The sequence below is a fragment of the Eriocheir sinensis genome, unplaced genomic scaffold (genome assembly GCF_024679095.1).
Source record: "Eriocheir sinensis breed Jianghai 21 unplaced genomic scaffold, ASM2467909v1 Scaffold98, whole genome shotgun sequence".
In the NCBI taxonomy this organism is placed as follows: Eukaryota; Metazoa; Arthropoda; class Malacostraca; order Decapoda; family Varunidae; genus Eriocheir; species Eriocheir sinensis.
Window position 1 is genome coordinate 23,987 of NW_026112363.1, and position 24,919 is coordinate 48,905.

The following is a 24,919-nucleotide window of genomic DNA, read 5'->3' on the forward strand; positions in this document are numbered from 1 at the left end:
TGTATGCTATTCAAATTTAAATACCAATATTTTTTTTGGTGGATCAATATAGTACTGAATGCAATATATATAATTGCTCTGTAGGAATGAATATCAATTTGCTGTTCTCCTTTATAAATTACACATACCTGATTTTTGTGGCTTAGTGCAGTACTGTATGTTATATACATTTGCTCAGTAAGTTTGAGAAAGCAATACGTATGAATAAGCATTGTACTACATTTGAATTTACACATAATTTAGCTTCCAGTATTTTTCTGTATGCATGGTTGGAAAGGATTTTTCTTAAACAATTTATCTGCTGTTTAGTGAAGTGGCAAATATATTTATTTATTTATTTATTTATTTAGATATAATGTACCAAAAAATATGTTTTCAGTTACTTTGAAGTTGCAGCATTTGAATAGAGATTTGAGTTTACCAACTGATGTTTTCATCCTGGTATTAGTAAAATGACTGTGCATAATTAAAAATTAAAAACTCTATATAATTAAAACCACAATACCTGATGAAACTAACAAAGGTACATAAAAAAAACACTGGTTTTATTGATGTTTTTTTTAGTTTAAACCAGGGCTGTCAAACTCATGGCCCGCGGGATAGTCATAAATGGCCCGCGGCATCACGATAACTTCAATCTTGTCAATGTATTTTCTACCCTTGTTGGCCCCCATGACGGCATTTCAGAGGATGAATTGGCCCTCGAAGGGTTTTGAGTTTGACACCCCTGGTTTTAACCGCCAACCCTGCTGTACATAATTAAAATCTTACATATAGTTAAAACCACAATACTTATGAAACTAACAAAGATACACACTAAAGAAAAGAAGAATAAAAAAGTTTTATTAGTTGGTTTAAACCACTGTTTTTATTGGTTTAAACCATGGTTTAAACCTCTCACGGGGTCAAGACGTGTCACATGGCGCTCACCATAGCAGCCACAGGGTCGTCCTGTTGACCCTTTTCCTTTTCCTTCGCTCCCCATTCCCCTCCCCTTCTCATTCTTTCGAGGAGCTCATCACTCCAAAGAACTTTTTGTGAAATGTTGTAACGTATAGACATAGAGTGAGTGCAGTGTGTTAGTGGTGCTGGAAGGATAGCGAGCTGTGTCGCTAACACCTCGTCATCCACAGCGTCCCAGCAGACACCCTCAAGATCCGAAGGATACCATCATCTAGGTCACCCAGCAGCAGGGGAAGGTCAGTTCAGGTGGCAGGCAGTGTGGCAGTCTCGTCACTCAGGTTCGGAGCAAGATGTACAGCAACTATATCAACGCTGTGCACTTGTTCCCACGACTACATCTACCAGCCCGTCCAGCCGGGCAGCACCCACCACCTGTGTCTCGCCGCCCCAAGAGCTTAGCACCTCCCTACCAAGCCTGGGTATACCTGAGTGACCCACCCCCACAAATTGCCCACCTGCACCACCACCATCGTCTGTCACCTGAACCCAGCGTCTGACCTGAGGATTAACACCTGACCTGACCTCACCGTCATCTGAAGAGACCGCACCTTCCCCTCCTCTCGGCACCACCGCACTGCACTCCCCCCACCGCCCCTCCTCCCCCACCCCAAGCTCCGTCGCCTCAACCCCCCCCACACATATCAGACTCCCATTCCCCGTCCCTCTTCTTTTTGTACTTGTTTCATTAGCGAAGAAAAATTGTATTTATAATATGTAAATTTTCAGCCTGACGGCTGCCGCAACCAAATAAACCCTTTATTATTATTATTATTATTATTATTATTATTATTATTATTATTATTATTATTATTATAACACCTTATGGCCTCTTGTTTTTACTTGGCCGTCACCTCGTAGACGTCGTCTCGCATCTGCTTGAGGACAGGAATCATTTGTCGCACCTTATCCACGTAGTCCATGTCTGAAAGGGTTTAGGGCTTGTTAGTGCTGTTGTGGAAATGTCTCGATCCTTACTACACAGTGCCGTAAGGTCTGGAATAGGGCAACATCAGTGTGGTTCCCAGTATGGCAATGTACCTAATATCCAACCCGAGATGGTCTAGCAGCAAGAGGAGGTCTCATAGGACTTGTAAATTTATGGCATAATTCTAATACCTCAACGCTATCTCAAGACTGTGTTTTGAGTATCAGCAGTGGCATAGTTAGGCCTGGGCTTTCGGGGCTATAGCCCCGAATGTTTTATGGATAGCCCTGGATCTCATTTTTTTTTAATTGCCCCAACCAGGCCAATACAAAATGTTAATTCTTGTTAAGCTGTTAGTAATATAAATGAGATTTCATAGATCCCATATGGAGATTATGTTTGTTCCCGTCCGGTTCACGTTCCTGTCACGTATTCACGGCCATCAGTCAGGCAGTGGTGCCACCGTGCCAGGCGCCAGCCAAGGTGGGTATCCCGGCCCGCGCACACGTGTGGGCGAGATAATTTGTTGATTGGTAGTAGCAAGCAAGACCTGTGTCTGAGGCTATGGATGTAAGCAGTTTTTTTTCAAAAAGAAAGGGGACCAAGGCAATGAGGTGCAGCCTGCAAGGCAAGAGCAGGCAGAGGAAGAGTTACTTCCTGCTGTTGCTTCAACTGCAGATGAGTCATGACGGGAGCTAGACTGCCGCTGCCTTTACATTGTCTGTTAGTTTAGGTTGGTGAAGCAGAGGGCTCTTTAGCCAGCTAGTAAGTAGCCATAGTCTAGCTGAGGGGTTTTCAAACGTTTTTGTCACGAAGGCATTACAAAAATATGGTAGTTATGTATACTATATAATGCCGGGAAATGTGCACGCTGCACCGAATTGCTCCAGCATTCAGCAGTTCGAAGTGGAACGAGGGACCGTGCTTTTTACGATTTCCAAAGGATCCAGTTATTTTTTAACGAATTTCAAGAGGTAATTTAGTGATATTTTGCTGTGGGCAAAAACCTGTGGTGACAATTACACGAGATCGAATTTCGTTGATATAAAAAATAAGTTAAAAGCATTACAGTAAAAGCTTTTAATACGTCTTTAACCCTGTATTTAATAAACTTGCAGGAACTGATGACATGGCAGGAGTGAAAACCAGCATCTAAATTTATATAATGTAGTAGTAGAGTAGTAGGCTGCAGATGAAACCTGACAGGCCACAGTAATTATTTACTATCGTGATATGATTATCTAGGCTATGACAACGGGGTAAACAATACGTCTATTATAAAGCTAAAGGTAGAAAGTTTTTTTTCCTTCTTTTTTTAGGTGAGTAGACCAAAAAAATAAATAGATCGTTCCGTTGCCGCTGGAGTGTGAAGTTATTTTTTCTTCAGTCTTAAGTTGTGGCTACCATTAATATAAATATTATTTACAAGATTAATTGCTTAATCTTCCTATTGAAAAAAAGGGGGTATTATACTGAACGTGTTGGCGGTCTAATTTCCAAATACGGTCAATTTTTTTTACGAGCAAAAAACAAGAGAGTTAAGTGCAGAGGTGGACGCGGTACTGAAAAATCAGTAGTAAGGTTGCGGTAGTGCGGTACTTTTTCCGGAGTAGTGCGGTTGCGGTAGTGCGGTCCCATTTTTTGTATTTCCCAGTACGGTACTGCGGTAGCGGCAGTCACTAGTCAATAAAAAATATAAAAAATTTCAGTGCCTATCCTGGCTATCCATTGACTAACTAATAACTTGTGAGATACAGAAAAATAAATAAAGGAGGACTGGGGGAGGGAGAGAGGGAGGTAAGGGAGGAGAAGGGGGGGACAGGCCGGGGAGTAGAGGACGGGAAGGGGAGGAGGGGGAGGGGAAGGGAATGCAACTTTTCGAGGGAGGAGGGAGGGGACAGGGAAGGGGGAGGAGGAGATCAGCGTCATGTGAGAGAGGAGGAAGTGGGGAGTGGGAAGGAAGGAAGGAGGGAAGGAAGGCAGGAAGGAATGAAGGGTGGTGCAGCTGCAGGGATATGGGGGAGTGAAAAGGAAGGGGAGGAGGGGAGGAAGGAGAGGAATATTCTCCAGCGTTTGAGCGAAAACGAAAGATTACTAATATAGGAAAGTCATGACAGGAAGAGTGAAATATTATTCAAACTGTCCAACATATTAAGACAAAACACATCAACTGGAACTGTTAATTAGCGGCTACCATGGGAAAGCTGTAAGCCCTGGTGTCTCATGCCTCAGCGAAGAAACCACGTGGAAATTTCAACGTGGAGATAATATAATAATAATAATAATAATAATAATAATAATAATTTTAATAAATTTTTTTTTTTATGTTTTTTTAATATAATCTATAAATATTGATCTTGGATACATTTTAGAGAGAGAGAGAGAGAGAGAGAGAGAGAGAGAGAGAGAGAGAGAGAGAGAGAGAGAGAATGATAAAATAGAGAAGTTACAATGAAGTTATAAAACAGATATAGTATGTACTATGGTCTATGTTAATGTTATGCATCAGAGAAAAAATTGTGCGGGACATGAGATTGAGCGGCGATCATGTTAGTGCTTGCTTGTACTGTTGTACACTGCCATGTACAGTCATCGTCAGAGGCAGTCATGGCGCGCCGCCTTGGGTTGAGTGACGAACAGATTTACTCTGAGTTATTCATTTAGTATTTAATTTTGAACAATAACTGAAAAGTCAGAATGATTGAATCACTGATTCTGATGACTGATACCGATTGACTGATTGAGTCCGATTCACTGTTAAAAAAAAAAAAACATTTATGTGAGCATGCCGCGCTGCAAATGTCTTCGATGGTTTTCTAAGTACCGCAAAAAGTACCGCAGGATTTTTTAGTGCGGTCCGCGGTAGTGCGGTATTTTCAGAAAGTTTGCGGTAGTGCGGTACTTTTTTTGTGATGCGGTACTACCGCACTACCTCACTAAATACCCCACTTGCCCGCCTCTGGTTAAGTGTAAGAGTGCTGAGTTGTAGTTTTCAATCTCCTTGGTAACAATTAAAAAAGCAAAAAAAAAAACATGAATTTGTGAAAAAAGTGGAAGTTTCTGATTGCTAATTACTCGATGCTCACTTACTAAGATGTTCCTTATTTTACTGTAGTACAATGTAAAAATGGCCAATTGCTTTTCATCAGTTTTTAGTGCTTTGTTCCTTGCAGTAAACGTACCTGAGAATAAATTTTAATTTGAGTTGTCTGTACAGTACATTTATATGTATGACACATCAGTCTTAAGCGTTTTACAGTAATGTGCTTATGCTCTACCATAATTTGATTATGACCTCGAAAGTTTTAATATGACACACTTGCCATATTTTCAATGTTACTGCTAAATACAATAACACATACATTGACCCTAAAGTATGTCAGAGAGGCCTCAGAATTACCCAAAAACCTCCGGGCTTCTCTCGCCTACAACCACCCAGCATTTTGGGCTGGGCTTAAGCCCCTAATGTTTCAAGGTCGTAAATACGCCCCTGATTTTCAGTGCCATGTTCTTGTCTTGCAAAGCATTCTGTGACTAGAAAGTGTCAACCCTTCACTGTGCCATGTGGGAGTGCTCATCCTGTAAAAAGAGCATGTGATGTTTGGACACCAGGCACATGCTGTGGCTCCAATGCCCAAGCTGTGATGTATGGACATGCTCCCCTGTCCTAGAAAGTCCTGCCTTCAGAGGCCACTGCCATCCGTTGAGCACTGTGGTCATTACACTGCTCTCTTGCTGCAGGGTTTGGAAGGAACTTTTCCCCCCAATGCCAAAGCTGTGATGTGTAGACATGTTCCCCTGTCCTAGAATGTCCTGCCTCAGGGGCCACTGCCATCCGTTGAGCACTGTGGTCATTACAATGCATGTGTCTCTTGCTGCAGGGTTGGGAAGGGAGTTGTCCCAGAAATACAAATTTTGGTACATTTAAAAATTATTCCTGCACGTTGTTTGTACCTACAACTTCAATATGAGTATCTGTTTGGGACCGTATGTAAATATAGATCATATGGAGGGTATGAGATATGGTGAAAAGGCACTGTAGTATGTGATGATAAGTTTTTTTTTTTGTGTGTGTGGAAATGACTATCAGGAACAGTCTTGAAATCCAAATATTTATTCATCAAAAAGGTCACACTCACCCAGGTCACCATAGACGATGGTCTCCTTTTCCTCACAAGTGGCGATGACCTCCCCCCAGGGGTTGACAATCGAGGAGTGGCCCCAGGTGACGAAAGAATGGTTTGTGTTGCGAGCGGGAGAAACGTTCGCCACGTACACCTGGTAGTAGAGAATTAAAGATTGAGACTGATGGCGAAAGTTGACAGACGGTATTCAAACAGCTGTTCAAAAGTCAAGGATGTACACAGCAGGTATGGACGTCCCAGGGTTTTGATGTGAGTTTTTCTTGGCCAAAGTCTTTTGGGAATTAGGTTCAGCAGAAACAAACTAACCATACCTTAACCATAACCATTCAAAAACTGTTTAAAAGTCAAGGATGTACACAGCAGGTATGGAGGTCTCAGGATTTTAGTTTGAAATTTCTCTGTGCAAGTCTGGGGATTTTGGTTGAGTGGACACAAAATAGTAGCCATTTTTTGCTGGGTATAAGATGCTGGATTTCCTAAAATGCTCTAGTTTTGTGGACTGACATTCAATCACTTATATGATTCACATACAGCAAAACAAGCCGGATCCCATCATCACTACACACTTTTGATATTTGTTATTTGTCCAATATTGCTGATATGGTGATGGTGTAAGATCCACTTCCCAACAGTAGAAGGTAAGTAAATGCATGTCATGGGCTGGAGCCACACAGCTGAAGCACTAACAGCCTTGTGGCATGGGACAGGCAACGCCTCCAGCAATCATCAGCAACACAGCGGTGCTCGTGCAGTTGCCACCAGAGCACAGCCGTGTACAAGACGTCTCTTTTAAACACCAAAAGGAGCGTTACTCGCCTGGTTGTCGATGGCACGGCTTCGTTGCAACAGCTGCCAGTGGTCCGGACCGGTGACCATACTGCAGGCTCCGGGGTACAGCACCACTTTGCACCCTAAAAAAATCAATGTTAAGCCTTACTTGTATGTTACACATTTTTGCATTAAGAAATAAAATAGAAAGCTCACAGTCCATTTTCTATATGCAGAGGTTGGGGATATCAGATGAATGAATCAGTCACTACATGCAGTCATTATACATTAAATTTGTCCAGCAGCCCTGCCTCCTCCCTCACCCTTGCTCCATTGTGACCTAAACTCTTTTCACCCAACCAGTCATCTCCCATAGCTATGAAAGAGGGGAGGGGGGGGGGGGGCAGGGCTTCTGGGTCACTCTAGTGTATGCTGACTATACCTATTAGCACAAGAAAATGTATCGATTCCTTGAAACAAAGCATAAGTCAGTTCCCACGAATGCCACTGGTCAGAACATCAAAAGTCTGGATTCCTGAAGGCACGGATCTATGATTTAAAAACAGCTGTTCAGATATTTTTAGGCAGGAAACTAGACCCCAAAATAACGATAAGAATTACAGATTAAAACTACTGCATGCCTGGCTGTCACCCACCCATCAGTCATACCAAGGAACTGCTGGACAAATTCTACCAAAGCCCTTGCTACGTGCACTAAAATATGGATACCAAAATATTGAATAATGAGAAAAAAATAAATAAAGCCTCCAAGCCAAACATCCACCAATCAAACCAAGAAATTAGTTCATGTTGACCCTCCCCCTCAATCCTGCGCTCACAAACTCTATTTTACAAAATCACTCTCCTTCATTCTCATTACAAGTCCAAACCATCTCATAATACATATTTTCGCTGCTTTGAAAAGTGTGAAATAATACACAGTACAATCTGCAAAGTGACAAGCTGTGTCCCAGAACGCTAAGTGTGAGTATGTTATGCACGGAATATCAGTACTAGACTGAGACCAATGCTTTGTACAAGAGGAATTGGGATGTTACGTCTCCTTGCTAACCTTGCTGACGTCACGGGATTGTGTAATGGGAACAAGCACAGAAGACAACCATGTGATTTGTAAACTTCAGCACATAACATGTAGGAGATAAAGAGTGACAAACATAACAAATATGCAGTAGGCAATGACAAACATAACAAGTAGCATGCAAAAGAGTTGGCAAACGCAGCACAATATAAGCACTCACCTAACTTTGCATAAAGTCGGGCCGTTTCTGGAAACCTCATGTCGTAACAGATGCCGAGACCAATCTTACAGTGGGGGAGCTCAAAGGTGGTCAAGGTGTTGCCAGGAGTGAAGAAGCTGGACTCTTGCGAGACCAGTTCACCAGGCATATTGACGTCAAAAAGGTGCATCTGGAGACAAAACATCAATTCGTAATTTGTTCAATTTGGTCAATTCAATTTGTTTTGTTTTTTTGTCTTTTTTTGCCCTCGAGGTGCTACTACTGTAAAAGAAGTTTCCAAAATGGATCGTAGGAACAGTGAGAATTGGATCTAGGTAAACAGCCAAAACATGTGATCAAGGTGTGAGGCAGAAGAGTGAGTGTGGCAGGTCAGTGTAAAAGCGCGTTCAGACCTGTGCAACTTTTCGTGCGCACAGGAGGCATGCGCCTATTGCATGAAGAGGCAAGCAGAGGCATGAATCGGAGCAAGGTAAGGCATGCTTTAAGTCTGTGCGCACAGGCCAACGTACGCAGACGCATGAAGGCGCAAGTTTTTCCCCATCCATGACGAGGAGACTCGTGCAACAGTCGCCCGTCAGCCACGGTTTAATATACCTTGTGTTTTCTAATTTTCAGGTCCTCCTTTGTATTGCCAGTATGGCGGATTGGTCCAATGAAATAAATATAAACTTTATTGAGGATTATCGTTCATCTACTTGTCTGGATGGCTAGCTCCGCAGACTATAAAGACAGGGTGAAACGGAAGGATGCTCTACAGTTCCTCAAAAATATATATGAAATAGGGACGTCATAGGCAGTCCTAAACAAAATTAAAACCCTTCGGTCGTACTCCCTCTTCTTCTACACTCACACATACGTGCAAGATATTTACTGACCCAGCACTAACGTTTTTTCCTTCGATTTCATCTTTGTCGCAAAATAATACCAGCTCATTGCCGTCTCGATTGTAGAGAAGGCCTGACAGCTCAAATTATGAGTCATCCAAGTAAAGCCGAGTGTCCCGCGCTCTCCAATGAAAAAAAAATGTTTGTTTGTTTTAATGCATATCTTTATGAAAATATATTTTTTCTGTGATAAATAAAGGTTTTCCAACATTAATATCTAATAAACATTATCAAATTAGACATAAAAAAGAGGAAATAAATAAGATATAAGGAGAGGGAGAAATATTCACACACAAAAATATATTAACACATTGACAGTCGTAACTGGGTACTCCTATTAGTTTGATTTTTTTTTACCGTTCCTAAATATCTCTTTTTGACATTCATAACGCTGTCGTTACAATTATTATATTCAACAAGCCGATCCTCCATCCCGATACTAGGCTACTCAGTCACCTGCTATCTGGCACCTACGAGTGAGGGGGCTGCTACTCAAAAGGGCATAGAAAATCAAAGTCAGAGGAAGAAAAGAACAGAAAAACACCTAGGTTCAGGGTGAAGTGTATAAGTGTGCACTGTGAAGTAAATAAGTGCATGGTGTTGAAATTCCAGAATTTTCTCTTTTCTATACCCCAACACGACCACTGCGTGTAACGAAACACACGATAAATTAATCCAGACAAGGTAAGGTTTTCCCGCCGCCGGGGATCGAACCCGCGACCAGCGAGACGGGAGAGCCATTCCTTAACCAGTCGGCCAAAGAGGTACCCCCCTGGCAGAGTGAGTTATGGGAGGCTCGCCCATCAGGCAAGTCGCTGCACTACACGGCTCCCCATTCCTACTTAGATTAATTTCTGTGTGTTGAGATTTCCCATTTTCTATGAACTTCGGAGAGCATGGGCCATCACTCTACCTGTTATATACCCACTCGGGGTGACAACATAATCACAAGGAAGGATGCCACCGCCTTACCACCAGTGAAATGCCAGAATTTTATCTTTTCGATACTCCAACGCGACCTCTTGCGTGTAACGAAACACACGAGAAATTAATCCAGACAAGGTAAGGTTTTGCCGGCGCAGGGGATCGAACCCGCGACCAGAGAGACGGGAGAGCCACTCCATAACCAGTCAGCCAAAGAGGTACCCCCACTCGCAGAGTGAGTTATGGGAGGCTCGCCCATCCGGCAAGTCGCTGCAGTACAGTGTGAAGTATAGAAGTGTGGAGAAGGAGGACCTAAGAAGCGATACAAAGCGTTACAGGTCAAAAGAAGAAGAAGAAGAAGGTTTAGGGTTCAGGTGAAGTGTATAAGTGTGTACTGTGAAGTAACTAAGTGCATGGTGTGAAGTATAGAAGTGTGGAGGATGGTGTGAAGTATAGAAGTGTGGAGGAGGAGGACGTAAGAACAGAGACGCGTTTTGTGCTGGCCGCCACCACTCGGAGGAGTGTAAAAAAACGAATCAAGGACGGTGCCTCCTTTCCGTCTCGGTGCTGTAATTGTGGTTGCCCTCATAATGCCCAATTCAGTGCGTGTCCGGAGAAACCTGCCCCCTTCTTCAGCTCCCTACGGGAGCAGTCGGACCCCTTCACCCGTCAACATGTCACTTCAGCAGCCTACCGCCCTGCACCGCTCCCTGCCCATAATGCCTGGGCAACTCTATCTAGCTCTGGACCTCGACGACCCTCCGCTGGCACTGTCTCTGAGTCCTCACCTGCCCCTGCATTCCCCGCTGGGGGTCCACTAGTTTACGCTCCTACTGCTGACCTCTTTTCTAGTATCCTGCTCACCGTCCAAAAGGAAATAACCAATCTCTCAGCTGTCCATGCTCAAGTTTCTGAGCGCCTCACTGTTGTGGAAGCTCGCCCTGTTCCCCCTGCTCCATGGCACCCTCCTAGCCCGGCTCCTGTGACTGCTGATGCTGATGGAGGATCCCGTTCTCTACCGTTCTCGCCGGCAGCCGATCCCCTGCAGCCTCATGCAGCACCCAGTACTTCTCTCGGTCCAGTTCCTCCTGTGCAGGCTACAGTGACACATGTAGCTTCACCCGCCTCCGGCAGCGGTGCCCAGATTGTGGGTGACTCTGGCCTGACCGCAGTCTACTCTCGGATGGATTCGCTGGAGACTGCGGTAGAAGGCATGCATTCTGCGATGCAAGCCCTCTTCGCAAACAGGCTCGGCAGCGATAGTGGGGTGACTTCTTGGGGCAGCTGCGTAAGATTAAGACACTGCAGAGGATTTGGCTCCATGTCAACAGGGTTAGGGGCAAACCCAGGTCGTAAGTATCTGCACCCACACTTATGGAAGGCTTAGTGCATCCTATGATCTGGTGGTGATGCGGCTGAGGCTGGGCTAAAGATATTACTGGGAAGTCAGTGGGGCTGACCCTGTAACTTGTGTGCCAGGCCAGGGGGTCACACGCTCAAACACTATGTCCTGCAATGTCCTGCTCTTAGTGCTTACCGCCCACAGGGCCACTGGGACCTGTCTGAGTTGGTGGGCTGGTTCGTTAACAATAATGTTCTTTCAGTTGTACTCAGTGAGTATCCTGCATTTGCCCCTAGATTGTAGTTTATATGTTCAGTCCCTTATGTCTACTCCCCTGCCTAAATCAAGGCCTTTATTTTTTTAGCACTTGTCCCCTACTATTGTATCTTTTTAGTTTCCTGTTGCTACTTCCACACGTATCCTTAGTTGTATTGTGTTGCCTTCAGCTGCGATCCTCTGTTTTTATTATCTTACTAGAAGTGTGCTTCCTGGTTGTTAGGGTTACGCAACACAAGGTTTAATTATGAGGTTTATTCACATTATGTTGGTTTATAATGGTAGGGAGCTTATGGAAGTTAACAATATTATTTTCAATTCATCATTCTGTTGGTAATGGTAGCGAGCTTACTGAAGTTAATTTACAATGCTATTGACAACACATTCTGTTAGTAATGGTAGCGAGCTTTTATCGAGTTTCTTTACAATACTGATTACAACTCATCATTCCAATCACCAGTAGGGCATACTCATCACAGAACATTTCATAAAATATAGAGAGAGAGAGAGAGTCCTGGCCATAGCTAACAAAACCTACTCTGGTCAAGTTTCTATGATGCATAATTGTACAAGAAAATATATCCCTTCAACCACCGATATGTGTTCACAAAGATGATCATCCGTGGGGGCAAGGTATTCGTGTGGGGTTAAGATACCAAGGGGGTGATCATAAGCCCACACAAAAGGGGATGTTCACATACGTACTCTATATAATGACACAAGTGAAGTGCCAGCTCAGTCAGTATGCTAGGGAACCTGTGGGGTGAGGTTGAGGCGGTGTGTGTCAATTCACCTCTTATAAGTAACATTAACATTGTATCAAGATAACACACTAACAGGCTTGGTCCCAAGGAGCTGGGTTTAACGTAGCTGTGGAGTGAGGTTGAGGCGGTGTGTGAGAGAGACTCGCTCACACCGTCGGCTTCTCACCTCCCCCCACTGCCCGCGGGCTAGCCAGAGGCTAGTGAACGCATTTATCGGTGGTTTAGTTAACATACAATTGGCCTGTTCCACCAGTTCAGAAGGAGTTTCGAAGCAACTGGTTCTCTCTCACTTAAAACAGGTGAAAAATTCTACGAGTCCCTCCTCCGTGAAAAAAAACTGAACTAATGATCATTCGGCACCTTCGGCTGGGGCGTAGTCATGCCAGCAGCTCCACATCTGGTTCGTCTGTCTGTCTAGCGGTTCGTAACCACCTGACTCACAAGCAACACATCAGTTATTATAAGTTATTGATTTCTCAATTTTCCCCGCATTACACGACATTTTCGCCCCCTGAAGAAGTTTTCACCCCTCAAATCCTTCCTTCACAATCCAAGGTCCACTCTGCCTTTCCCCTGTAGGGGAGTTATCTCTCTTCCCTGACTGTAGTAACCCCTTGCACTTAACATTACTCTGGACGGAGCTTATTATCCCCAAACAGTGACCACAATCCGGTCACAACTCCACAATGTCCCTTTGAGACATAACTCCACAATGTCCCTTTGAGACATAACTCCAATGTCCCTTTGAGACATAACACCAAGATTAGTGATAGGCAGTTCCACCCCAGCCAACCTCTTGGTTCGCCGGCAGTGTGGGTACTTAACCTTAGTCCCCTGGTACTCTCGATGGCAAGATTCGGCACCTCATTCACCCATTCCTTTCATTCTAGTCTACTATCACTCCCTCATTCATTCTAACCTTTCATTTTGTCAGGTCTCCTAAGGTGGGGATACGAGAGCTTGTCACGTCCTGAAGTCGTCCCACCCCGGCGCGACCCGTGTTGACTGTTAGTTGCAGCCAATTTCTGCGAAATAAAGTGGCTACCACATCACAAAAACCTTCCAACTACTACTCGCGTCTCCGCCAGGTGTGTTAGTGCACCGCAGGGTTACCAGTAGCCTTACAAACATTCTAAACTTTCCATGTCTCACTGGATCGTCACTTCTAACTCGTCTGGGGAAGTCATGGCCACCGTAAAAGATGACCCTGGCACAGCACAGCCAGGAGAGACTTGAGTGTGCGAAGCATCCTCTCCATGACGACATTTCCAGTGGGGCGGTAGGTGGTAGGGGAATATAATGTTTTGAAGTGTTGCTGGCAGACATCTGGGAAGGCGTTCGATATGAACCCGCCCCCGTTGTCCAGGTCGATACCTTCTCGGGCGTTCCGTAGTCAGTCACATACTCTACTATAGCCTTCAGCACTTGTTGTGTGTGCTTAGATTGAAGTGGGTGGAATTTTACGAATCGACTACAATGACTGATGATGGTGAACACATATCGGGTTTTCTGACCTCCCGCAAACAGGTCGGTCAGATAGACGCCTTTATACAACGGTTTCCCTACTGAGGGTAATTCCTGCCAGGGCCTCTATAGTCCTTGAATTATTGTCAAGTTGGACCTTGTTCTACATAACGACAGACGACTACTTTCAAGTTGCACCGATGTAGAACATTTACTGGTGATTAATAGACTAAGTTAAGCGTGTATCAAAATGGAGAGAGGATTTTTCCAAGAAATATTACACGAGGTTAAATTTAAATATCTCATTTAGCAAACGAAAATTATCACTTCCAAACCCATGTTTAGAAACTGCTTCAACCGACAGTTATAATATGATGGATCCTTTTTAAGTAAGATCACCTATCCTATTTCTAACTTAAATTTTACATATTTATACTCGGCCAGATTCTTAAAACCACATTTAACTTGTAGTAATAGGAGGCCTATTCACAAGTTTTTGCCCGAGCGGTATATTTAGTAAAACGAAGTATATGAGTATGTAGGTCTAGTAAATTTTATTCTAATCTAAGAATAATAAAGATTAATATTTTTACACTTCAGCAATAAAACTCTGCATTTGCATACTCGCTCTTCACTCGGAAATAACCTTAAAAAATCTCACTTAAAAGTTGAGCTGTTTTCGAATTTGGTTATGGCTTATTAAAGCTGTTTTCCACATGGTCTGTGATGAGTGGGCACTTAGGAAAATAATGATGAGACATCCCACCGCTTATGCCACTTGTGTGTTGTAAAGCTTCGGTCTTTAAGCTGTGAGGTATACGAGGGTGTAATGTATGCCTCCATCAATTGTTTCCCTAGCATAGTATAGAATCTCATCCCCTATTTCAAATTGCTGCAAGATGGTTTTATGGTAACGTTTAGTAGGGACAGAGCCTCCTTCCAGATATTCAATTAATTCTCTCCATTTCACTTCTTCTCTCTGTCGTTCTTTAAAGACTAATTTGGGATGACCTAGGAATGTGGTTTCAGGAATACGTTGGATGATTAGCACTGGCCTTGAAAGTTGGTCGGCCACGAAGTTGTACTTCCCCTTTAAATACTGTATCTCATAACTGGATTCTCTCATTTCTAAGACCCAGCGGTTCATTCTCGCGGATTTGGTCTTCCTTTTAAAAATACTGGTAAGGGGTTGATAGTCGGTTACTATGGTGAATCTAGTACCCCACGGATAATGGTGAAACTGCCGACAGGTAAGCAAGACCGCTAGTGCTTCCTTGTCAGTGGCGGAGTATCGGCACTCTGTGTGATTTAATTTCTTCGAGAATTAGCCGAGAGGTTTGGTGACTCCGCATAGTTGGATCTGACTTATGACTCCGCCTACATGGGTGCTACTGGCGTCGGTGGTTATTATGAACGGCTGGTTAGTTTGCGCTCTGGCTAGCACTGGCGCATTAGCAAGGCATTCCTTAAGTGTCTCGAAAGCCGTTTGACATTGTTCATTCCAATTGCAGCTTTCCTTGGCCCGAATGAGGTTAGTGAGAGTGGCGGCTATTTTTGCAGTTATTTACATGTTTTCGATAGAACCCGGCCATTCCTAAGAATCTCCTGACTTCTTTTACTTTAGTTGGGGGTTTCATTTATAAGATAGCTTCTACATTCTCAGGATTAGGTCGGCTGCCCTTTTTTGAGATCTTGTATCCTAGGAATGTGACTTCCTTCTTCCCACATTCGCATTTACTTAAGTTTAGTTTGACGCCATTCGCAGTGAGTAGGGAAAAAACCTTTCTCAGTCGGCTTGTTAAGGTAGAAAAATCTGGTGCCCATATGATTAAATCGTCCAAATAGTTTTTAATCCAGCCATCATTAAGCAGGAGAGATAGGAGGGTAGCCATATGGCGAGAAAAAATCGCAGGGGAGCAGCTTAAGCCAAACGGCAGTCGCCTAAATCTATACAAGGTGACTTCATCACTGAAGGTGGTAACGTCCCCGCTGTTTTCATCTACAAAAATTTGAAAATAAGCCTCACGCATGTCAAGGGTGGCATAAAATTGCTGGCCCGCTGCTTGTTCTACTAGCTCTCCCAGTCTCGGCAAGGGATAAATATCAGTACTAAGGTGCGTGTTAACGTGTCGGTAGTCCAGACACATCCTCTTACTACCATCAAGTTTATTCACTAAGACAACGGGTGAAAGCCACGCAGATGTCGATTTCTCAATGATTTCCCTATTCTCTATGTCTTGTAACATTTCCGCTATCACCTTTTTTGCCTGTTCAGGGTAACGATATCTAGGGCCTCGACTCGGTCTCGGGTCGGCTACATTAAGTTTCGCAGGGGGGCCTGCCATTAACCCTAGTTCACTTTTGTCCAGAATGAAAAGTTCGGTGTGGTCTAGAATGGCTGAATTCAGTTCCTCCTTTTGTTCATGAGTAAGATGGTTCCATTTCTGCTGTTTTATAATTTCTGCTAGTCGTACTGTTCTGCTACCCTGGATGTTCACTTGATCGGTGGTTGGGAGGAGGTCATGTTGAATCTCCCGGGTGTTCCGGATAACCTCGGCCGTCTCACTCGCATGGTCTGGTTCGTCGTCGAGGTATTTATATGAACCTAATAGCGTTCCCGGTTTGAATCAATTTACTGCTTTGGTGTTGTTAACGAAAGGAAGGTAGATGGTGCTTTGCTCATTTACTTTAGTTAAGTAAACTGTTTTGACTGATTTAGGGTTGAGGATGAACCAGCAAGGTGGTATTTGAGTTTTCCTTTACCTGGATAGGGATAAATTGTGACGTATAGGGTTCCATATGAAGAGGCTTTGTGAGATTTACCCCTTTAGGGATGTCGCCGTGGGCTAGGGGCGGGGGAATGCTTCGTATTCTCTCTACTTTCCTTTTCTGTCGTCTTATGTGACCAACTACGTATGAAGCATTACCCCAGACTATCTCGTCCTACCTTCCGTTCCATTGAAAAGGAACCTTCCCTAAGATGTCAGTACCCAGCAGTAGCTCTGCATCAAGGTAACTGTTTGGGACTACTGGAACCCATTGTTTGTGTACATGATCGTTACCTACCCCGATTTCTAACCAAACCATATCAATAACTCGGAGATCGGAATCCGTGACGCCTCTTAAACTAGGTATGTTGCGTCTTTTATTTATTTCACTCCCTAGTTCATATGCAGCCGATTCTTTGATAAGGGTATGACCATTACCCGTGTCTACTACCACTGCTCTCATGATTTTACTGATGATAGCCAAACTGTGTCCCTGTATTAGTCATGTTCGGCTGGCTGATTGACCTGGGCAGTTTTTATTTCCACGCCAGCATCCGTACTTCTTGCAATCGAAGCAAGTACCACGTGTCGGTTTCCGCCAACATTATCTCAAGAAATGTGTGTGGGACCGACAGTATGAGCAATATCGTTCTCATCGTGACTGACGGGTTGAGGTTTGTAATTGTCCTACCCGTTCCGTTAAGTTCCTAATCTGCCTTTTAAGTTGTTCTACCTCTGAGGATTCGCTGGATGTAGCATTTGGTTTAGGCGTATCGTTAGGGTTGGGTGGACAGTTCGCAGGTGGTGATTCAGTGGCCGTTTTTCGCTCTTCTCTAACTCTATATAGAGAGGATGCGCGGGTAGCTTCGGGCCACTGGCGATCATGTTCCACTCGATCAATGAATTTATTTAATGGGTAGTCCTCATCCAGGAATCCTTCTAATTTAGCTTTTGATTCGGGAGTCAAGCCGTGCCACAGTTTCCTTTTTATTGCTTTGTCCGCGTCTCCAGAGTGGCATACTGGCAAATTAAATTATTAGTAATGGTCTGGGGCGATGATGCCCAGTCATATTTTAGGGAGTCTATTTCTTGTCATGCTCATCAAAATTTACGTCGGTGGAGAACTCTGTTTTTAATAACTTTTTAAGGTCTTCCCAGGTGATACATTGATGTTGGGTCTGATGGTTGTGAATGAGAGCTGCTAGCTCAGAGCTTACTCGCCCTTTTGCTACCTGCATCCTTCTCAGATCGTCGTCGCTAACCTGCTCGACTAGTTCAAAACATATATGGAGCTGTGTGGTTGAATTGAGCCCTTGTAGTTGGTCCAGCTCCAGAATAGGTATGTCTCGCGGTTTGGTATTCCCTGTGACTGGCCGTGGGGGAGTTTGTAACTGCGCCCCGAGTCTTTGAATAACTTCATTCTGCCGGGTTAAACATCTTTGAGGCAACTTACTTCCTGCTCTAAGGCATCTATGTCCCTTGCAAACCGCCTATCGGCCGTGGGGTCTCGTCCTGGCGGGGGTTTGGTTTCTACTAATTGATCGTATGAACCCCACATCCGCGGCAGTGGTTTCTCGGCCATTTTTGACAATGTGACTTCTCACGATGGGTGAGATGTAGGTCAGGGGTCCCAGGTTGAGGTTCGATCCTCTTTTTACCGTCGGTACGGGTGTACGCTCCAGTATCCTGTTACCATTCCGTACCTACACCTCACTCATCGGAGTCATCCCCTCCCATGAATCCCTGGATAATCTTTTTGAATTTATCTTCGATACTCATTCGACCGGCTTCGCTCCAATGGACTCCGTCCTCCGATAGCTCATCCACAAATTGCTTGTTGTTAAAATGATGTTTTTAAGGTCTTTCTAAATTCGGTTATTAATCCCGCACTGAATTATCTTATACTGGTCAGGGGAAAGATTTATGGGTTGGAGTCTAGGTTCAATTTGACATACATACACTACAGCCTGGCAGTTTTCTTAAAACGCGTGACAAATATCATTAATGTGGTTGTAAACAATTGCTGGGTCAATACTGCTAGTGATATCATTGCTTTCGATCCACAAAATGGCCAAACCATGTTCCCACTTGAGCACTTAATTCATACGTGGGTCGTCAAAGAACTAGCGAGCTTTGCCTCCGGGGGCACGGCAAATCCTTACGTTCGCTCCTGGCAGTTTAATGAAAAGACGATGTCTCTGTAGAGCTTATTTTCTCTTTTTCTTCTTTTTCCCAACACGTCCTCTGCGTGTATCGAAACACACGATAAATTAATCAAGACCAGAAGAGGGCATTCGCGGGCTGCCTGGGATTGAACCGGCGACCAGCGTGACGGGAGAGCCACTCCTTACCGAGTCGGCCAAAGAGGTACCCCACTGGCTAAGTGGGTTATGGGAGGCTTGTTCATCAGGCATAGTCGCCGCACTACACGACTTTCCCCTCTATGTAGATTAATTTCTGTGTGTTGAGACCTTAAATAGTGACCACTGTCGGTTCACTATTTCACAACGTCCCCGTAGAGACATACCTCCAACTCTCCCACTTTCTATTACCCTCGGAGAGCATGGGCCATCCTCCCTGTTACCCCTTCGGGGAAACTCAACAGAATCGCAGGATAGGATCCCACCTCTGCCACCAGTTTAATGAAGAGACAATGTCCCCGTAGAGCTTATTTTCTCTTTTTCTTCTGTTTCCCAACACGTCTTTTGCGTGTATCGAAACACACGAGAAATTATATCAAGACCAGAAGAGGGTATTCGCCGGCTGCCTGGGATTGAACCTGCGACCAGCGTGACGGGAGAGCCACTCCTTACCGAGTCGGCCAAAGAGATACCCCACTGGGTAAGTGGGTTATGGGAGGCTTGTTCATCAGGCATAGTCGTTGGGATGGCATGTTCCTCCATTCTCCTTTGCTGTTTACTTGCAACAATACACTATCAATCAATATAATGGCCACATGGATCTCAGTGTTATGGTATATTTAAAATTATATTTTTTAGGAAGATATATTCGTATATCAACAATGAAATAGTTTACGTTTATAATAATAATACCTCTATGTTACTTGTAGTTGCCAGATAGCAGGTGACTGAGTTGCCTAGGATAGGAATGGAAGATCAGCTTGTTGAATATATTAATAGTAACGACACCGTTATGTATGTCAAAAGAGATGTTTAGAAACGGTGACAAATCAAAATAACAGGATTCTACCCAGTTACGACTGTCAATGTAGCCTATTTATATAATTTTTTATGTGAATATTTCTCCCTCTCCTTATACAATATCTTATTAATTCTCCTCTATTTTAGGTCTAATTTGATGATGTTTAGAAGATATTGATGTTGGAAAACCTTTTTTTATCAATGAAAAAATGTATTTAACACAAAAATATGCATTAAAACACACAAAAAAATAACATTTTAGATGGACAGCGCGGGACACAATCGGCTTTACTTGGATGACTCATCGGCAAAGAATCCAGCAAGCTGCCATGCCTTCTTTATACTCGAGACGGCAATGACCAGCTGCGGCAGCAGCAGCTGCTTGGTTCAGAGCAGACACCTTGACGACTTAAGTGTATGTGTGCTTCACTCCAGGTGTGAACAGAAAGAGGCATGCGCATCCATCGAGGAAGTGCGTGTTGCATGCGTAGAGACATAGGCAGATGCACGGCAACCAGGCGCAAGGCGCACAGGTCTTAAGGGACACTTGTGGAGATAGACAGACACTAAGACTTGCAACAGAAGCTTCGATCCAAAATTAATGACAGACTGACAAGCATGAGGTCGGGGTGTGAGGCAGAGGAGGAGTGGGTGTGGCAGGTCAGTGTAAGGAACATGAGACAATTGTGGTGATCAGCGGACATCTCGGATTGCGACGGAAGCTTTGATCATTGTCTCCATTGGTTCCAAAATTACATGAACAAAACTTACCTTTCTGTACTTTGCTAACATGTTGCCCTGTGGCCCCCAGACTGTGCAGGTGTTGTAGATCTTGTCTCCCTCCCTCTCCCGCACCGAGCCGCCCACCACAAACACGCCAAACTTCTTCGCCGCGTCACCGAGGGGGGCGGTGCTCTCGCCGGGGACGGGCTCCACGTAATTAGTATTCGCACCTGTGGAGACGATGCTGTTGAACTGTTACAAAAAACAAACAGTATTGTAAATATGTATAATATGTTTAATAAAATGATTTCTCTCTATACATGGGGAGGCGGTGGCCAGGTGGTCAGCGTGCAGGTGTGGTGAGCCCGTGGACCAAGGTTTGAGTCCCACCGAAACACGCTGATTTTTCAAGCCAGAGTGTCTGAAGGTTATCCACATACTGCCCAGATCTTCAATCAACCATAACGTCAGCGGCATTGTTCAAGTGCTGCGCGGGGGGGTAGCATGGGCCAGGCAAAGAGTCATATATCACGGCAGCCACTATAAACATATTTCGCCTGCTAATGAACTGGGGCATTCCAAGAGGGCCATCAAGAGAGCCTACCAGCGCAGGAGGCAGCACCAAAAAAATAAAAATAATAATAATAATATTAATAAATAAAATAAATAAATATATAAATAAAATAAAAAATCACTTCATACTCATGTAAGCAAAGCTCCTTACTGAGGCTGCAGGGTCCGTTGAAGCACTCCGGCAACACCACCAGCTGGGCATCGTTGCCGGCAGCCTCCTCGATGAGCTGCACGGCCCGCTCAACGTTCTTGGTCTTCTCCTCGGCCACAGCCATTTGGACCAGAGCAATGCGTAAGGCTGTCAAAGAGGAAGTAGAACCATTTAGCTGTCAAGAAGGATATAGTACCATCTAGTTGTCAAGGAGGATGTACTACCATTTAGCTGTCAAGGAAGATGTATTACCATATAGCTGTCAAGGAGGATGTACTACCATTTACTGTCAAGGAGGATGTAGTACCGTTTAGCTGTCAAGAAGGATACAGTACCATCTAGCTGTCAAGTAGGATGTACTACCTTTTAGTTGTCAAGGAGGATGTACTGCCATTTAGCTGTCAAGAAGGATACAGTACCATCTAGCTGTCAAGGAGGATGTGCTACCATTTAGCTGTCAAGGAGGATGTAGTAACGTTTAGCTGTCAAGGGGGATGTAGTACCATCAAGCTGTCAAGGAGGATGTACTACCATTTAGCTGTCAAGGAGGATGTAGAACCATTTAGCTGTCAAGGAGGATGTACTACCATTTAGCTGTCAAGGAGGATATAGTACCATTTAGCTGTCAAGAAAAGTGTAGTACCATTTAGCTGTCAAGGAGGATATACTACAATTTAGCTGTCAAGGAGGATGTAGTACCATCTAGCTGTCAAGGATGATGTACTACCATTTAGCTGTCAACGAGGAAGTAGTAACGTTTAAGTGTCAAGGAGGATATAGTACCATCTAGCTGTCAAGGAGGATGTACTACCATTTAGCTGTCAAGGAGGATGTAGTACCACCTAGCTGTCAAGGAGGATGAACTACCATTTACCTGTCAAGGAGGATGTATTACCATTTACCTGTCAAGGAGGATGTTGTATAATTCAGCTGTCAAGGAGGATATAGTACCATCTAGCTGTCAAGGAGGATGAACTACCATTTACCTGTCAAGGAGGATGTATTACCATTTAGCTGTCAAGGAGGATGTTGTATAATTCAGCTGTCAAGGAGGATATAGTACCATCTAGCTGTCAAGTAGAAAAAAATTTACAGCTAAGGAGACAGTTCAAGGGCGTAAAAAAAACAAAAAAAACAAACCCGCTACTCACTGCTCCCGAACAGAGGTCAAAGGAGTGTCCAAAACGAGAGGTCAATTTCGAGAGGAGAGGTGTCCTGATACCCTCCTCTTGAAAGAGTTCAAGTCGTAGGTAGGAGGAAATACAGATGAAGGAAGATTGTTCCAGAGTTTACCAGCGTGAGGGATGAAGGAGTGAAGATGCTGGTTGACTCTTGCATAAAGGGGTTTGGACAGTATAGGGATGAGCATGAGTAGAAAGTCGTGTGCAACAGGGCCGCGGGAGGAGAGGAGGCATGCAGTTAGCAAGTTCAGAAGAGCAGTCAGCATGAAAATATCGATAGAAGATAGAAAGAGAGGCAACATGGCGGCGGAATTTGAGAGGTAAAAGACTATCAGTATGAGGAGGAGAGCTGATGAGACGAAGAGCCTTTGACTCCACTCTGTCAAGGAGAGCTATGTGAGTGGACCCCCCCACACATGAGATTCATACTCTATACGAGGGCGGACAACGCCCTTGTAAATGGATAGCAACTGTGCGGGGAAGAAAAATCGGCGGAGACGGTACAGAACGCCCAGCCTCGAGGAAGCTGATTTAGTAAGAGGTGAAATATAAAGTTTCCAGTTGAGATTTTGAGTTAAGGATAGACCGAGGATATTTAGTGTTGAGGAAGATGATAGCTGAGTGTTGTCAAAGAATAGTGGATAGTTGTTTGGAAGATTGTGTCGAGTAGATAGGTGGAGAAACTGTGTTTTTGAGGCGTTGAAGGACACCAGGTTCCTCTTGCCCCAATCGGAAATAATAGTAAGGTCTGAGGCTAAGCGTTCTGTTGCCTCCAGACTTGAATCGTTAAGTTCCTGTATGGTGGGTCTCCTATTAAAAGAAGTTGAGTAATGCAGAGTGGAATCATCGGTGTAAGAATGGATAGGACAGTTCGTTTTGGAAAGAAGATCATCAATGAACAACAGAAAAAGAGTGGGAGATAGGACAGAACCCTGTGGGACACCACTGTTAATAGATTTAGGGGAAAAACAGTGACTGTCTACCACAGCAGAAATAAAACGGTCAGAAAGGAAACTGGAGATAAAGGTACAGAGAGAAGGATTGAAACCGTAGGAGGGTAGTTTGGAAAGCAAAGATTTGTGCCAGACCCTATCAAAAGCTTTTGATATGTCCAGCGCAATAGCAAAGGTTTCACCGAAACTGCTAAGAGAGGATGACCAAGAGTCGGTTAGGAGAGCAAGGAGATCACCAGTAGAACACCCCTTACGGAACCCATACCGGCGATCAGATAGAAGGTCAGAAGTGGAAAGGTGCTTTTGAATCTTCCGGTTAAGGATTGATTCAAAAGCTTTAGATAGACAAGAAAGTAAAGCTATAGGACGGTAGTTTGAAGAATTGGAACGGTCACCTTTCTTAGGCACAGGCTGTACGAAGGCATACTTCCATCAGAAAGGCAAGGTAGATGTTGACAGGCAAAGGTGAAAGAGTTTGACCAGGCAGGGTGACCATAAGCAGGGCACAGTTCTAAGACAATTGGAGGTACTCCATCAGGTCCATAAGCCTTCTGAGGATTGAGGCCAGAGAGGGCATAGAAAACATCATTTTGAAGAATCTTTATACCGGGAATAAAAGAGTCTGAGGGAGGATGAGTAGGAGGAATATGCCCAGAATCGTCCAGAGTGGAGTTTTTAGAAAAAGTTTGAGAGTAGAGTTCAGCCTTAGAGATAGATGAGACGGCAGTATTGCCGTCAGGACTGAGGAGTGGAGGGAAAAATGAAGAAGTGAAGTTAGAGGAGATGTTTTTGGCTAGATGCCAGAAGTCACGGGAAGAGTTAGAGAAAGCAAGGTTTTGGCATTTTCTATTAATGAAAGAGTTTTTGGTTAGTCGGAGAATAGATTTGGCACGATTCCGGGCAGAAATGTAAAGTTCATAGTTAGCATTAGTTTGAAGGCTCTGGTACCTTTAGCGAGCTGCCTCTCTATTATTGACAGCATGAAAAGAAGCGTGATTAAACCAAGGCTTTTTTGTCGGGAACCAGAAAACGAACAAACAAGAGGAATAGCCATAACAGTAGAGAGTAAACATCTCAAGTACAAAAGAGGGGAAACAACGAGGGTAAAGGAAAACAGATACCCAGAGAGGAAAGGCAGGTATACAACTGTGTAAACATCTGACAGGACAAACACTAACAAAAAGGGTGACATATATATAAGTGTAAACATCTCAAGTACCAAAGAGGGGAAACAACGAGGGTAAAGGAAAACAGATACCCAGACTCAGATACAGAAAACAGATACCCAGTAGGCGTGGTCAGAAAGTGTGAACAACCATTGAAAAAGACTCTGACCCGTGACGTCAGTCGTGGCGACATGTTATGAGCCAATAATTTAACAGAAAAATCACTGTGGGAGTGTCTTAAGACTGACTCACGAATAGCAGGAGAAGTAAAACAATACAACATAATGAGCGAGCAGATGGGTGTGACAGGAAGTATTGGCCATTGGTTATGTAGAAAATTAAGGGCGTGTCAAGGATGTAAGTCCGCCTAAAGCAAAGAAAAATGTGGCCTAGAAATCAGTGGTATAGGTAGACCGAGCTTGGTTCTCGCCTCAAGCAGACCTGCTACTCACTCAGCCGAGAATGGCTGTTGTGATCTTATTAGTGAGTAGAAATTCGAGAATCTAAGGGAAACCGACTGTATTGTCCT

General features: G+C 44.0%; 1 protein-coding gene across 1 annotated transcript in view; it reads right to left on the reverse strand.

The window, feature by feature from the left end:
• Positions 1-1,616: 1,616 nt before the first annotated feature.
• The window catches only part of LOC126995089 (omega-amidase NIT2-like), a 49,261-nt gene continuing 25,958 nt past the window's right edge, over positions 1,617-24,919 (reverse strand). The window contains exons 3-8 of the mRNA XM_050854374.1: positions 21,091-21,237; positions 20,415-20,596; positions 8,061-8,229; positions 6,850-6,944; positions 6,028-6,166; positions 1,617-1,885 (exon numbers count right to left, since the gene is read on the reverse strand). Coding sequence (XP_050710331.1) covers positions 1,800-1,885; positions 6,028-6,166; positions 6,850-6,944; positions 8,061-8,229; positions 20,415-20,596; positions 21,091-21,237 — 818 coding nt within the window. The 3' untranslated portion in view covers positions 1,617-1,799. The remainder of the gene's footprint in view (positions 1,886-6,027; positions 6,167-6,849; positions 6,945-8,060; positions 8,230-20,414; positions 20,597-21,090; positions 21,238-24,919) is intronic.